Source organism: Cynara cardunculus, assembly GCF_001531365.2.
Source record: "Cynara cardunculus var. scolymus isolate 2C chromosome LG 7, CcrdV1, whole genome shotgun sequence".
NCBI lineage: Eukaryota > Viridiplantae > Streptophyta > Magnoliopsida > Asterales > Asteraceae > Cynara > Cynara cardunculus.
This window is the reverse complement of record NC_037534.1, coordinates 10323134-10338384: the sequence shown is the minus strand read 5'-3', so window position 1 is coordinate 10338384 and position 15251 is coordinate 10323134. Positions and strand designations below refer to the sequence as shown.

General features: G+C 33.3%; 1 protein-coding gene across 1 annotated transcript; it reads right to left on the bottom strand.

The window, feature by feature from the left end:
* Positions 1-14036: 14036 nt before the first annotated feature.
* LOC112515922 (RING-H2 finger protein ATL78-like) lies at positions 14037-14792 on the bottom strand. Its single transcript, XM_025122900.1, has one exon. It carries the CDS (start codon positions 14790-14792, stop codon positions 14103-14105), a length of 690 nt encoding a protein of 229 aa, XP_024978668.1. The 3' UTR covers positions 14037-14102.
* Between the last annotated feature and the right edge of the window lie 459 nt (positions 14793-15251).

Genomic DNA, 15251 nt, shown 5'->3' with positions numbered 1-15251 from the left:
AGATGTTTATCCTGTATTTGATTGTGTTTATCTGCAGTTAGTTACATGAATTAAGTTATGGGATGAAATCGGATAGAAATGAAATTGTTTAGGGATGAACGGGTTTAAGAGTTTTAAGAGTTTAAGAGTTTTTAAGAGTTTTAGCCAAATGCTTTATAATATAGTATAGATATATTTATGTTTTGTTCTAGAATATATGTCGGTTTTCAAATATAAATATTTAAGAGTCGGTGAGATAAGTAAATTAATTTAAAGAAAAAAATTTAATTTAATCAATTAAAAAACATAATAATTATAAATACAATGTATGTAAATCATATTATATTCGTTGTTCTAGAAGAAAATTTCTAACGTTATATGAGAATTCATGCTTATCTGAAATTTAAATGTGGTTATCTTGTATATGGAGTCATACATTTAATTTTTGTCTTTTTCTTATAAAAATATAAAAAAATATTTTTATACATACACAAATGTGTATATATATAAACACAATATACATATGTATTGACGGAAAAGAAATTGCACTGATCGAGATTTATTGATCCTGTTCATGGATTAACGAAAATTTACTTTGGGTGGATAGCGGGAATCAAACATGCGTCTAGAGAGGCTTACTTATCTTATAGTGTAGCAACGATAATATTCCAAATTAACCCCGTCTTAATTGAAAGGATTAGAAAGAGTTGTCTCGTGCTAGACATGGGAATGGGGCAGGGATCTCAATCCCCGTCTCTGATTACTTATCTCTATCTTCGTCCCCGTCTCCGTCCCTGTCGGGGATTATTATCGCATCCCCATCCCCAATGGGGAAACGAGGATTTTTTTTCCCTTTTATGTAAGTTATTTTAAATTAAATATGTGAGAGACCATGTATGTTTAAATCTCAAACATTTTCAATAAACCTAAACCTAAAAGGAATTTAATTTAATACAAAAAAACCACAACATCATAAAAGAACTAATAACCTAAAACCAAAAAAAAAAAACTTAAATTCACATGTATCAAAAGATATTAAGTAATATAAAACCATATCGAGTAATATACAAAACTTATCGAGTAATTGTATTTTTGACTTGACATCCAAAAACTTGACAGGATGCGTTCACACACCCACAGACTTACAACCAGGACCAACAACAAGTATACAATTAGTCTCAATATCGTCTACAAGTACCGGATATCGTCCGCATGGATTGTAGTAAAAGTTCAGTAAAAGTAACATTAAGAAAATGATTTCAAAATGCGAATTTGAAGATTTTGATTTGATCAGAGTTAACACTACTTAAAAAGTAACAGGAAATAATAAATAATAAAATAAATCCATGGTGTAAGACTTAGGGTGAGATGTAAATATTATTTCCAGTAACCAATGCTGTCAAAATGCTACTGCATGAGACCATGCTACGACATGAGACCATGCTGACAAATTGCTACGACATGCAAATAGTAACAACTATTTCACCATTTATTTTGAAGGTATTCCTCTCGGACTTTACCAGTGCATTAATATTATAGCTTTCAACTCATATCTCTATGAGGTATCCGGACCAGTGATAGTGACAAATAGTGTCCTCAAAATATATGGATAAACAAATCTCTTTGTTAAAAATCACTCTTTCGAGTGGATTCCTATATCATTCAAGTTAACGTGTTCTGAATGGCTCATCTCTGAGTCCATTCCACTTTAACACTTCAAAGTGATCAACCTATCGAGAATTAATAATTTAGAAAATGCGAATAACAAATCTCTTTGTTAGCAACTCTCTCAAGTCTAATTCTCATATCATCCAAATTGACGTGCAATCAATGACTCAGCTTAGAGTCCATGACACTTTAACACTTTTCAGTGATCAACTCGTCAAAAAGTGTCATTGGTTTTATAAAACTTGAAATGAAATAATGAAACATTGTTGTTACATAAAATGGTCTACCTTATTTTGATTTTCAAACTCATCATTTCCATCTTACACCCGAGCTAAGAAATTTAGCTACTCATAACGGAAAGTAAATAACAAAAAATTTAAAGTACGGTAAATAAAGATATAAGAATGAATAACATAAAATAAATGACGAAATATAAGTAACGGGAAATAAAGAGCGGAAAGCTTAATAAATAAATGACAGAAAATAAAGAGCAAGAAAGCGTAATATATAAATGACAGAAATTTAAAGAGCGGAAAATAAAAAGCAATTAAAAGAAAGCTTGGAAGAGAAATTAACCAAAATTTATTTGTATTTCTAGGGAGATAAACTACTAAAAGCAGTGAGATGAAGAATTAGGGAAATAAAGGATGGATCAAAATACTAACTCCAATCTCTCTATTTATACTAAAATAGAGGTGAGGGAAAAATAGTCTTTTAACACAAATCTAGAGTCAAAGTACAACTAAAGAAAATATTTAGAGTCTAATATATCCAACTTAGCCAACAAGTTTCCAACTAATTACAAATAAAACAACTGTCAATACACAAAATGTCATTCAAAAGTCAGCACTAGTCATGTCAATCAACATCATGCTCTCTCTTCATTTCTTCTCAGTTAGGTCATGTTGCAGCAGTCTCGTAGCATCAAACAGTTTCAATCTGTCCAAAATAAGTTCATTTTAGACCATTACATAATAAAACAAGTAAATCATTTATTTTAGCTCCATAATAAAGAAATCGAAAATAAAATGACTCAAAGTTGGGTATAAATGGAAGTTGTTCTAACTAAAAGAGAAGAAAAGAGTGTTTAAGCAATAAATAATTAGTGCGTATCAGTCAGCGAGGGAGATCTGTGTTTTTTTTCTGACGAACCTTCTAAAAGATTTGGTTAGAAGGGCTAGTGACTCATCAAACTCTGAAAGATCAGGATCTGACAAGTCCTCAGAGTTAGTAGCGTCTAACTCTGTCAAAAAAGTAAAAGAAATAAAAGGGTTAGAAGAAGATAGGAGATCAGCTGAAGAACCCTCAGAGATCAAAGCTAACATAGAGCTTTTCATTTCTCTTGAATCTCTAATAAGATTCTTCTTCAACTGACGGGACTGCTCATGGTTGAGCAGTATCCCATAAAGAGAACTAAGAGAGAGAGATGACATATCCTTGAACATCTTGAGACACATAAAATAATGATCCCATGATTCTGGCAAGCATTCCAGAAACTTGGTCCGTGTCTCAGAGTTGGAATATTCTCTTCCACCTGTCCTCAAGTCGATAAGAAGACAACTAAAACGTTGATGTACTTCAGACAACGATTCATTCTTTCCATAGAGAAAGCTTTCATATTATCTTACTAAGTTAATTTTCCTCGACTCTTGTACTTGAGAAGTACCTTCATACTGAACACAAAGTGTGTCCCACGTGGATTTTGAGGTTTAGAATTTCATCACGGATTGATATACCTCGTCAGGAAAAACATGGCTATTATACACCTCGCACAAGTGTCTAAAGCCACTTTCTTTTTGTCTTCATCACTCCACTGATGAGGGAGCTTAGGAATCTGCCGTTCAGGAATCGCGACAATCGTAGCAGTTTCAGAAACTGCTGGAGATATATCATATGGAACATAAGGTCCATTTTCTATATAATGTGGAATCTCAGGATCCACACCCTCCAAGAAGAGAGACATCTGATTCTTCCAAAGACTGAAGTTGTCTCTTATAAATCGAGGAGGTTTGGCAAGAGAGCCATTGTCGTGAAAGTTGGTGCTAGTGTTTTGTAAAGCCATTTGAAAAGCAATAAATTATCTAGAGAATAAGAGATAATAAAATGCCGATAAATAACAAACAATACAAAAAGCAAAACCTTCTCTGATACCACTTGTTGGTCCCAGCTGGATCTACAAGAGTTTAGAGGTAATCAATTTGTAGAATTGGGGGGGGGGGGGGGGGGGGAGGAATGAATACAAACACATAAACTTTCACTTTTAAAAATGTATATTGATAAAGAATGATCAATATAAATTTTTACAGATCGTTTTCGGAATAGATAAGGTAAAAAAAGATCTATCTAAAACAATCTATAAATACACACAGATACACTTAGCAAATATAAAAGACTTGCCGAAAGAAATAAGACTAGAAGTGTGTTCTTCTTGGGTATGCTTCTTAGAATTAGAGAGAGGATTTCTAATCTTCTCATGTTGTATCATATCTGAGTAGAGAGAGCACTCATCTATTTATACCTTAATGCAATTCAGAAGGGACAGATACGCATCAAGCTTTTGGAAGAATGCTTGTCCTTTGCTATAGTGAATAGTCTTTTTGTCTATTCATGAGAAGACATCCTTTCATAGAGTTGGTGAGTACTAGAGTCAACTAATCGGCTCCGTGCTGTACTACACTCTAGAGAGGGTATGAGTTTGTCCTTTGTGTGTAGAAGGACAAGACAAAAACAATCGTGCATGGCAAGCTTCAATTAATCGCTGAATATTGGGATGATGCTAGAGATCTCTTCAGCATTTGCCGAGGCTTGTTGCAGTCTTCTCACATATGTTGACTAGGTTGTAATCACTGAATACCGCTTCAGATCACGAACGCGCTAGTCACTAATCTTCAGTTTCAATCTCCGAAATTTGTTGAAGGTTCTTTGGTGTGAGTTTTGTCTTCTTGAAGTATAACTGTCGCTGTAGAGTTACAATACATGTTCAATGATCACTGAACAGACTCAATGATAATCGCTGAAACTGAATAGACAGAAACATAATACTTCGATAGGTAAAAATGGATTATCATCAAATCAATGAGAGAGGATCAACAATGTTTGATTTTATCCTTTTATAAAATAATTTTAAAATCATGCTTTAAAAGTACCTTTCAAAAATTGGTTTTATCTTGATAATCATATCAATGTTAAAAATATCATATTTATGAACCGAATTAAAAATATTTTTTTGCGTTTGATTTATTTTTAAACCATTTTTGCAATTTATAGCAATAATAATGAAAAGCAAACACAAAATTCAACAACCACAAAACATATAATATATGGTACAACTCTAAATGTGGTGTCGTGAGCCAACACGACAACCACGGTCAACTTAGGATGTATGTGATTTGGTTTACAAGTTAAAACAGAAAATATAAACATACTCTGATTTATTTTACAATTATCTATATCTAGAAATGAAAAACAGTACACAAATTACAAACCATTGCAATTAAATACATTTCCCAAATTAAAATAAACAACCAAACATATCCAAAAGGTCCGGGGATGTACAATATATTTATTAAATCTAATAAACATAAAATATATTTTGGCCAAAATTAATAAACCTAAATAAAAGGGCAAAAAATCGGATAAAATATAAACAAAATACAAAACCTCTCGGAAATGACCTAAACCATACGGGCATGGCTTGTGGAGCCTCGGCCCATGGCACAACCGTATGGGGCATCGACCTCGGCTTTGGCCCATGACACAACTGACCCGTAGCATCGACCTCGACCCGTAGCACCAGCCAAACAGTGGTCGCACTACACGATGCCAACGATCAACTCACCACACAAAGACCAGCCATCGGTGCACGACATACGACAACAATCGACACATGACATGAAGCCAGCAGCCGGCGCACGACACCAACCAACAACCAGCCATACGACATGCGCCAATAGCCAGCGCATGGTACGAAACATGCCCACAAACCGTAGGCGATATGCTTATTCTGATAAGAATGTGATATTCAAATAAATGGTTATTCGTCAAATGACTATTCATTTATTGTATTGATCCACAATTTTTAGAATCAATAGGTCTTCTAATTGTTCATTTGAAAAAAAATTGAAATTAAGTTTTACCATAACGTTCCTCTAATGACAAAATTTATTTATTTATATTTTGAAATGTACAATGAAGAGCATGACACCATCCACGATTGGGTGGCGACACAATCCCCAATACGAGAGAGCACAAGCAGTGGCAGAGGGTACAGACGACTAAGGGCACGGGTGACTTAGGTCGCAGGCATGTTGCCCGGGCGTATGGCGCATGGGTCAAAACCCAAGTGCATGGTGCCAACCCGGTGGGTGAAGATTCGATTCCAATTTCTAATTTTGTTCCAACCATTTAGTTAATATTGTCAAAGTGGCTATGATATCACTATAGGGTTTCATCCAAAAATAACCTTATCTAAACGCAACAGAACTTTAAAGTTGATTTAAATTAGGTTACTTTCTTTTAGATAACTTTTCAGAAGAAAAAACATTTCGGATCCAATGACACATTTAACTGAACCTAAAGAAACCACAGGGTGTTTAGATGTTACCATTTAGGTTTACATGTAGAATCCGACCGACGCACAAGAAACCAAAGTAGGTTACATCTACAACAATCCACACACGAACATGCTGGTCTCAACAGAGTGGTGCTAACCCAAATACCGTAATCTAGTATGTGTTTATTAACAGGAAGAATAAGGTGTTATTATCAGGTAACCTAAAATTATCCACAGATAGAAAGATAATTAGGCTCATTATCACCTTAGGCTGACCATGGGATTTATAGATAGACCACAACTCCCAAACATGACCCGAGCTTATTGTAATTCTTAGACCCATCTCTTTAAGGCCCATTAAAGCCTAATACAGATTTTATTCAATATTATTATGTTAACAAAATCATATGTAAATACATTTACACACAAACCCTGTAATTATCAAAATATACTTTAGTTATTATACTAGAAATAACAATTAACATTCAACATGGTATGTTAAGGTTTTTGATTATCGAATAATTATATCGAAGCATATGTATTCTTTGTGTACGACCTTATAAATTTATGTACTCTTCAGCAGTATTCCCGTGTGACACATGTCGGTGTACATATAAAAACTTACAGATTCAATAGAAAGAAAGGAGTAGAAGCAATCGGTCACAATGTGAACAAAGCTAACATACATTGTAGAAAATTCAAACCAACCTGTAATCTTCAAAATAAAATATAATGAACCGCACAGATAAAAAAAATCAAATCCTTTAAGTTTGTGGCGATAATCCTTGGTTATGAGTGTGTCAATTGTTTATTCCTAGGATCTGATGAAGGTTTTACTAATCACCAACAACGTTGGTGATTAATCAAGTAAAGAGGATGTAGAAATTGCAGTAGAAAGTTGAAGTAGTATCGCTACGGCAACTTGTAGAGAGAATTGGGAACATAATCGTGTTATGTGTATGTTTAACATGGGAGGTCTACAACCCTATTTATGTCGGAGATGTGATAACCACCTTATCATATCCCTCAAAACTGGGACTTCTTCCCTAGGAATCGTGATAATAGACTGAGTTAGAGATCGAGTCGTCTCCAATTGATTTTTAACAGATAAAAATGTATTAATTTAACTTGAACATTGACATTAAAATATGCTCAATGATAATTACTGATTAAATATCTATTCCAATGAATCAGTAATTATTTGTCGCCTCTCTAATCAGTTCTATAAAAAGAAAGCTTGGGAGCTTGGGGGATTGGAAAGTGCGTCTCCTCGGACCACTCCAGGAATCAAGCACCCTCGTCTTAGGTCACATGCGCTTGTGTATTGCACTTTCATTTAATTCTAACCATAAGCCAAATCAATCAGTTAAGGCCCACCCAGATGTCAAGGTATAGAAAGTTATCCGAAGTTTATATTTCTACCAACCCGGGATGGTAGAAACTTCTGAACTCACGATTTCAAACTTAAAAATCCAACAATTTACACTAAAAATGTACGATTTAACCGACACTAATGTACAAATATATAACACATTAAGGGGTCGTTTACTGAACTCTTACCCAGTAAGTGCTTACTAGGCATTTTCCCTCACCGGATGAACATGGCAAGGCCAAGAATCTTACCTGGTAAGAGCATGAAAAGGATTAAGACTCTTACCCGGTAAGTGAGGGTGACGACTCTTACCCCGGTGAATGTTTACCGGGTAAATTGTTGCATATAATATCGTTTTGATGTACTACAATCTTATCAGATAAAAATAAATCATAATGTTGATTCCTACCGATAAGCGTTTACTTAGTAAGCATTTGGATAAACAATCCCTAAATATATGTTGAATAAAACGACTTAACTAATTGACTAAAATAGCTCTCGTTTAACTATTGTTAACAGAAAAACTTAATAGACGTTATTGAAAGTGATGAAATCCAAAAACAAATGCAACATGAGAATATGTGGTAACATATTTGTACAAACAGAAAATGTACTTTTGTCTTTTAGTTCTCAATGATTGATTAGTTATAAGGATTAGTTGATGTAGGGAGGTTGTACTTTGTTGGATTTCTTTGTGAGCAAGTCAAAAATGATAAGTTTAGTTAACCGTAACAAAATTGGTTTTATAGGACATCATCAATCTCTATATGTTTCAATAGACCTTTTTATATGACTTAATTTATAAGACCAAAATATAAAGCGTTCTATCTAAAGGCGTTGTAATAAGTTCATATGACGCTTTTGGGCGTCTTAACAAGTTTTTTAAGACATTTTTAATACAAAGTAGCAACTTTATAGGACACTTCTGAAAAAGTGTCCTATAAACTCAATTTTTTATAGAACACTTGTTTTTATATGACAGTTTTTCAAATAGTGTTCTATAAAGTTGCTAATGGGAGGTTTTATATTAAAAGTGCCCTAAAAAACTTATTACGACGCAAAAAATGTCATATAAATTTATTATAACGCCTTTAGATAGGACATTTTATTTTTTGGTCATATAAACTAAGTCCTATAAAGAGGTCTATTAGAACACTTAGAAATTGGGAGAGTCCTATAAACCTCATTTTGTTGTAGTGGTTAGTTGATAGTTGGTATCAATTTTTTACTTCTCAATTATGATAACTAGAAAGGTACTCGCACAATATAACGATATACATCTCGATTTTAATGTTGTGTTTTTTTTTATCTTAGATGATGTTATAATACGGTTTTACGTGGTTATTAGAAGAAAAAAACGATAAATGTTTTTATTTTTAAATAAAATATAAATATGAATATATCATAAAATTTTGAAAAACATATATTGATATTAGTACCAAAACTAACAATTTAAAATTTCTCTTTTTTTATGTAATTTCTTTAACTCATTTTTTTTTTTTTTTTGGGTTAATAATATTTTAATTATATTTTAGATTTTTTAATTTAAAATGAGATGTTTATTCTCTATTTGGTTATGTTTATCTATAATTAGTTACACGAGTTCAAACATGGAGCTTTAATAAATTGTAATTACGCACAATTTACTTGTAATTTTAATTTAAAATAATATGCATAAATAAACAGTACTTAATGCATAAAAAATGGTTTTTAGGAGTTTTTATCAAATACTTTATAATATAATATAGATAGTTGATGTTTAAAATGCCTCCCCGGTTGATCACGTTTTGTTTTTTTTTTTTTTTTTTCTAGTTGGGGCATTTGTTCAATATTCCAGGATCGATCCATCTAAGAATTTATCAAAATTTAAGTGGGTGTTAAAATATTTCGTTGTTTAAATTTTTGGTTGTAAATTATGAATATCTTATGAATTATATTACGTTTGTTAAATCTTCAGTGTCTCGAAAAGTGGAATGTGATGATATAAATAGTTATTACAATCGTATCTAATTCATATTTCTTCATTTTCTTAATCGCACATACGTCTCTTAAGATTACTGGTTCGAGTCTCCTTCAAGATTATTAGCGATTTTCGTATCCATTCTCCAAGATCCCATGAGATTAGGAATACATCTATATAGAGGAGGTTTATTTTGCAAACCATGTTATTTATACAAATCGTACAAACCTCATTCAACCAATCATAATTTTTTCATTTGGGTCATTTTTTTTGTAATTATGAGAGGTTGATTAATCATTTTTATTGTGGAGGGTGTTAATCATGGATATTATCATCTTCATTATTTTAATTTTAGAGAAATACATGAAACAGTTTCATTAAAATTTCATAACCATATATGAAACAACTTCATCAAAAAAGTATTATATGAAATAATTTCACAAGATTAAACAATTTCATGAAAAAAATTTCATAAGTTTAAACAATGAAATCAACAGATGAGACTGGTTTGCACGGTTTTATACAAATTGGGTGGTTTGCATTTGATCGCTCATATATATTCAATGCATCAATTGTGTACCATGAAAGTAATTTCTTCGTAAGTGCTATAAACATATGTTGAGAATTTTTTTGGCTAGAATATAAGAAATCTTTGAAGGTTTGTCTCACAACGGTGGAACAATGAAAGGTGAAATGGGCTCCAAGCATATAAAAAGGGGTCCAAGGCAAAGGTTCCAAATCGTCTCAATAAAATACACTTTAAGTATTTTATTCTTTCTTTCTTGTCCTCTTGTTTTAGAGAGTACGAATGTGTGAATTAAATCTTTGAGAGGGTGAATTTATTGGGCGAGGCTTGAGAGATTAGAATTGTGTGATTATAATAATTTTTCACATGGTAGATTTTTTTTAATTAACGTGGATATCCAACCCTCTATGCGAGCCGACTAATCTCAGGGCGACCACCTGCTTTGCAGATAGCTCGGAGTCACCGCATTTGAACCTCCGTGTCCACAAGAGAATTTTTATTCCTCCTTGGATTTGAACTTGGGACCTCCTGGTACTTTTGACCTTTGGAGCCAAGCTCAAACCAATCAGACACCACCCTTGTGGTTTAGTAGACTTTCTCTCTGGAGGCCCGTGGTTTTTCTCCGGTTTTGGAGTTTCTGCGTTTGTCTTCTTCTTTTTCTCTATAATTGTTCATTGCTTGTTGGGAAACTTTGAGGCTAATTTCCCAACAAGTGGTATCCGAGATCCAAGTTGGAGGAGGTCTCGGTTAGAGAGTTCTTAGTATGTTCTATGGTTGCAGCTTTATGTTATCTTTCACATAAGAAAGGAACTATCTCTTGGTCGTACTGGAGGAGGTCTCGGGTTAGAGGGTTCTTAATATGCTCTGTTGTTGCAGCTTTGTATGATCTTCCACATCAGAAAAGAATTTCTCTAGGTTACTTTGTGTACGATAGAATTGTGTGTGGCAGGAGTACGTGCATATTATAAAAAATTTCCTGGGTGTGCTACTCATAGGCTACAAGCAGGTATTGTTTTTGATGCGTTGATATGATGTCAAAGTGTTTAATTGCTATGAGGTTTGATGAAGAGAAATTTGGTGGAAGGATCAACTTTGGATTATCGTAAGTTCATGATACAATTCGGGTTACATAAGGCATTGATGGGAAAACCAGCTTCCAATGGTAAATCAAGCGGTACCGATAAAAGTGAGGAAGAATGAGATGATTTGGATTTGAGAGCAACGAGTACAAATTCGTCTATGTCTGGCGAAAAAAAATTCTTGCAAATGTGCATGGTATATCAACAGTGAAGGAGCTGTGGGAGAAGCTTGATCAGTAGTACCAGGGCAAAGGCATATCTAATCGGTTGTATCTTAAGGAACTATTTCATATTCTACGTATGGATGGAGGTAGAAAATTCATATCCTACGTAGATCATCTAAATGTTCTTAACAATGTTGTTTTAGAACTGGATGCTATCGGAGTTGAGGTAGAAGATGAAGATCAAGCATTGAGTCTCATATTATCTTTGTCATATTCTTATGAGCACATGAACCCTATTCTGATGTATGAGAAAGGGACCTTGAAGTTTCCGGATGTTACCAACAAACTCTTATTCTAGGAGAAATGATTCGAAGGTAGCAATATGACTTCATCAGAAGGAACGGTTTTGGTGATCAGGCAAGGGAAGAGGAAGAACTCTGGGAAGAATCTAAAATGTTGGAAGTCTGAACAGTCTAAGCATGTCAAGAGCAATTGTACAAGTGGAGTGGGTTCCGCAAAAGACACTAAATTAGATGCTAACAATGTCTCTGTTTTTATGAGGCCTGCAGTTTTTCTTCAGTTTTGGAGTTTCCACGTTAATTCTTGTCGTTTTCGTTTCTCTATATGTTCATCGCTCGGGTTATCGAAAAACTTTGAGGCCAATTTCCCAACAACGTATACATTATAATCATCCTAAATCTCCCAAGAAATTTCCTTCATTTAAAATGTTATCCTCGTATTTAACAACTAATAAAAAGAGGGTTTAGAAATCTAAAATTGTTCATTCTATTAATTGTTCTATTTATGAAATCAAAGAAAGCTGAAAACCTTCACGAAAATAATATCGGTCTCTACTCGTATATATACGGGTGAATTAAGGAATGATTTGTGTACATTCGTATATACGGGTGAATTAAGGAATGATTTGTGTACATTCGACACCCTTCAAACTCTACTTTCTGAATGTAACTAAACAGATACGTTTGGTTACCTACGAATACGATTACTTGATTAAATTTTACGTAAATGATTAAAAATGTATTTAATTATTTGTTTAATGTTTTATAAAGTAGAAAGGTAAAAGGGTTTTGTTTTCTAATAATTTTTGATACACTTGGTGAAGTAGTGCATAATGCCATGGATATAACTTGAGAAAAGAAAAGTGCAATTGATGTGAACGTCCTTCTAATTTTCGACCATAAAAAGGGTGATCTTCTAAGATTTCTAGATAGTGTTTGCACTAAACTTGTTGTTGTTAATTATATAGGGGTGTTTGGGATTGCTTATAAAAACAACTTATTGACTTATTCCGATGTGACACCGGTAATAAGCACTTTTGAGTATTTGGATAAACAACTTATACTGGTGTCAACCCAGTAATAAGGAGTTTTTGAAGAAGTTAAACCATTCTGACTTATAATAAGTTGATAATTATTTTTGTAGAAAAACATAAGTTGTTTCAATTAAGCAATCCCAAACACCCTTATGTGTAGATAAGTTTTCTTGGATTTTATTTTATTAAAACAATACATTTGTAGATAAGTTTTCTTGTACTTTGATAAGTTTTCATGGAATATAATAATTTTGTAATTTAATTTTATTAAACAATATACAAGTGGAAGAGATCGTATAAATATAGGATCGTATGATAAAGACAACTTTGTAGCTTCAACTTCACTATTTCTTTTTAAAGGAAATTATAATGTTTGTTTTGTTAATTATACCCGTTATTTTGTGTAATGTCCATTGTCATGGGATAGGATTGAATTTAATCGGAATTCGTTATTTTAATATACATACATACATATATATGAACACTTATGAACACACACAGTTCATTAGATGTCTTGATTCATGTCTCTACTAGAACATATCTGAACACAACTGAACGTATATAAACACTAGTTGTAGTCTATGGCAGGTCAAGCATCACAAGCAGCTGATGGAACCGAATGGTTATCAGAATTGGATTGCATAACAAATTAAGTTGACGATGAACTCATTCCATTTGAACATATGAATTGGGCTCATAGTAATAATTAAAGAAAAAGCTACCAACACAATATGAACTATAAAAAAACACAAAAATGTTATAATCAACATAATTTCGATTAAAACGAATACAATAACATATTAATCCATTACCAATACAAACGCTTTGATTATTGTCTTCACTTCCGGAACTCGAAGTCTGATTGTCATTGTAAACTATTTTAACCTTCACATTGTTGTCGAGTTGTTTTCCAATGGGTTTATCCATATTAACTTGAACGATATCGAAAACTTTACTATCGGGTTTCTTTTAACAATCACAAATTCAAGAACATCATAAATAGATAAATCAATATTATAGAAAAACAAGATCAATAATAAATCAACAACAATTGTGGGATTTTTTTTATTTTGTAACTCCCAATTAATGATATGGGAGTTACATATAAACTAAAATTACATATTTATCCTTTTCATTAAATTATGAGATGAATATGAATCTAGATAAAAGATGGATTTTCATTGGTTGAGCTTGGTTAACAAAGTTAACACAATAATCTTTGTTAACATTTGAACTAAGCGCTCTCTCTCTCTCTATATATATATATATAGATTATGGCACTCAAAAAAAAGAAAGAGGGAAGGGAGTTTAAAAGATGCACAAATAAAGAACAAACTCACATGGAAAAATTGTCTCAATATTAATGTACAAAATGGTAACGTATTTACAAATAAACCTTTGGGAGGATTTTACCAACTAAAATATTTTAGTACATTTAAGTCCATGTATGCTAAACTAAACTACTACATCTAATAGCTTCGAATAGGATGTTCCGGTTGTAGAGGCATAATGACTATGGTACTGATACTTTGTGACTCTTGTCCTTGAAGTTGTGGTAGTGTTGAGGTACCACACGCCCCACCTGACAAAATCTTCTGACACGTTTGTACGAGGGAGTGCCGACAAGTAGGGCAAGAGGAGTGTGAACTCAACCACTTGTCGATGCATCGAGCATGGAATCCATGGTTGCATTTTGGTAGTATTTTGACAAGTTCTTCAGGGACAAACTCACTTAAGCATATCACGCATTCCTTGTCCAATCCAGGTAATTTAAGTCCTTCCCAATAGCGGACAGTTGGGAAAGTCTTTAATGCCTTTTTGTTAAGTCCAATGTTGGTTGACTTTGCTGGTGTGTTTTCTAAGCCAATGATAGATTCAGAGTGAACCATACTTGAGCACCTTAAGACACACCTGATGACAAAGTTCAATCCTAAGGAACAAATGAGAGCACACAGAAGAATCGACAAAACCATGACCACATTCGCATCAAAGCTTTTATTTCCAGTGAATCGACTCGGTGTTGGTGATGCTGCTGTCTCCTCGACTCCTGTGCGCACCGTCGTTGCTATGTGTTGGTACATAGGAGCATGAAGTAGAAGCTTTCTTGATTGAAAATGRCCCAAATTGCCTTGAAAGAGTACGATGAAAYTAGTCGACATTTTTACTTGTTTTGGGTATAGATCTAGTTTTGGTTCTAAATGTAGACTTCAAAGAGAATCTTATATATAATGGGAATAAAGTGAACTCCACAAACCATGAAAAGCCCATTTCATCTCCACTTTTTATATATCGATCGCATAAAATATAATAAATCTGATGTTTCAAAGAAAGAACGACCCCACTCTTTAATTTTTATGATGAATAATACATATCTTAATCGAAAACCCTCGATCTATCATTATTTCGAACTCCAGGAAGAATCTAAAATGTTGGAAGTCTGAACAGTCTAGGCATGTCAAGAGCAATTGTACAAGTGGAGTGGGTTCGGCGAAAGACTCTAAATTAGATGCTAACAATGTCTCCATTCTTATGAGGGATGTAGTTGTTCTTCAGTTTTGTAGTTTCCACGTTAATTCTTGTCGTTTTCATTTCTCTATAATTGTCATCGCTCGGGTTAT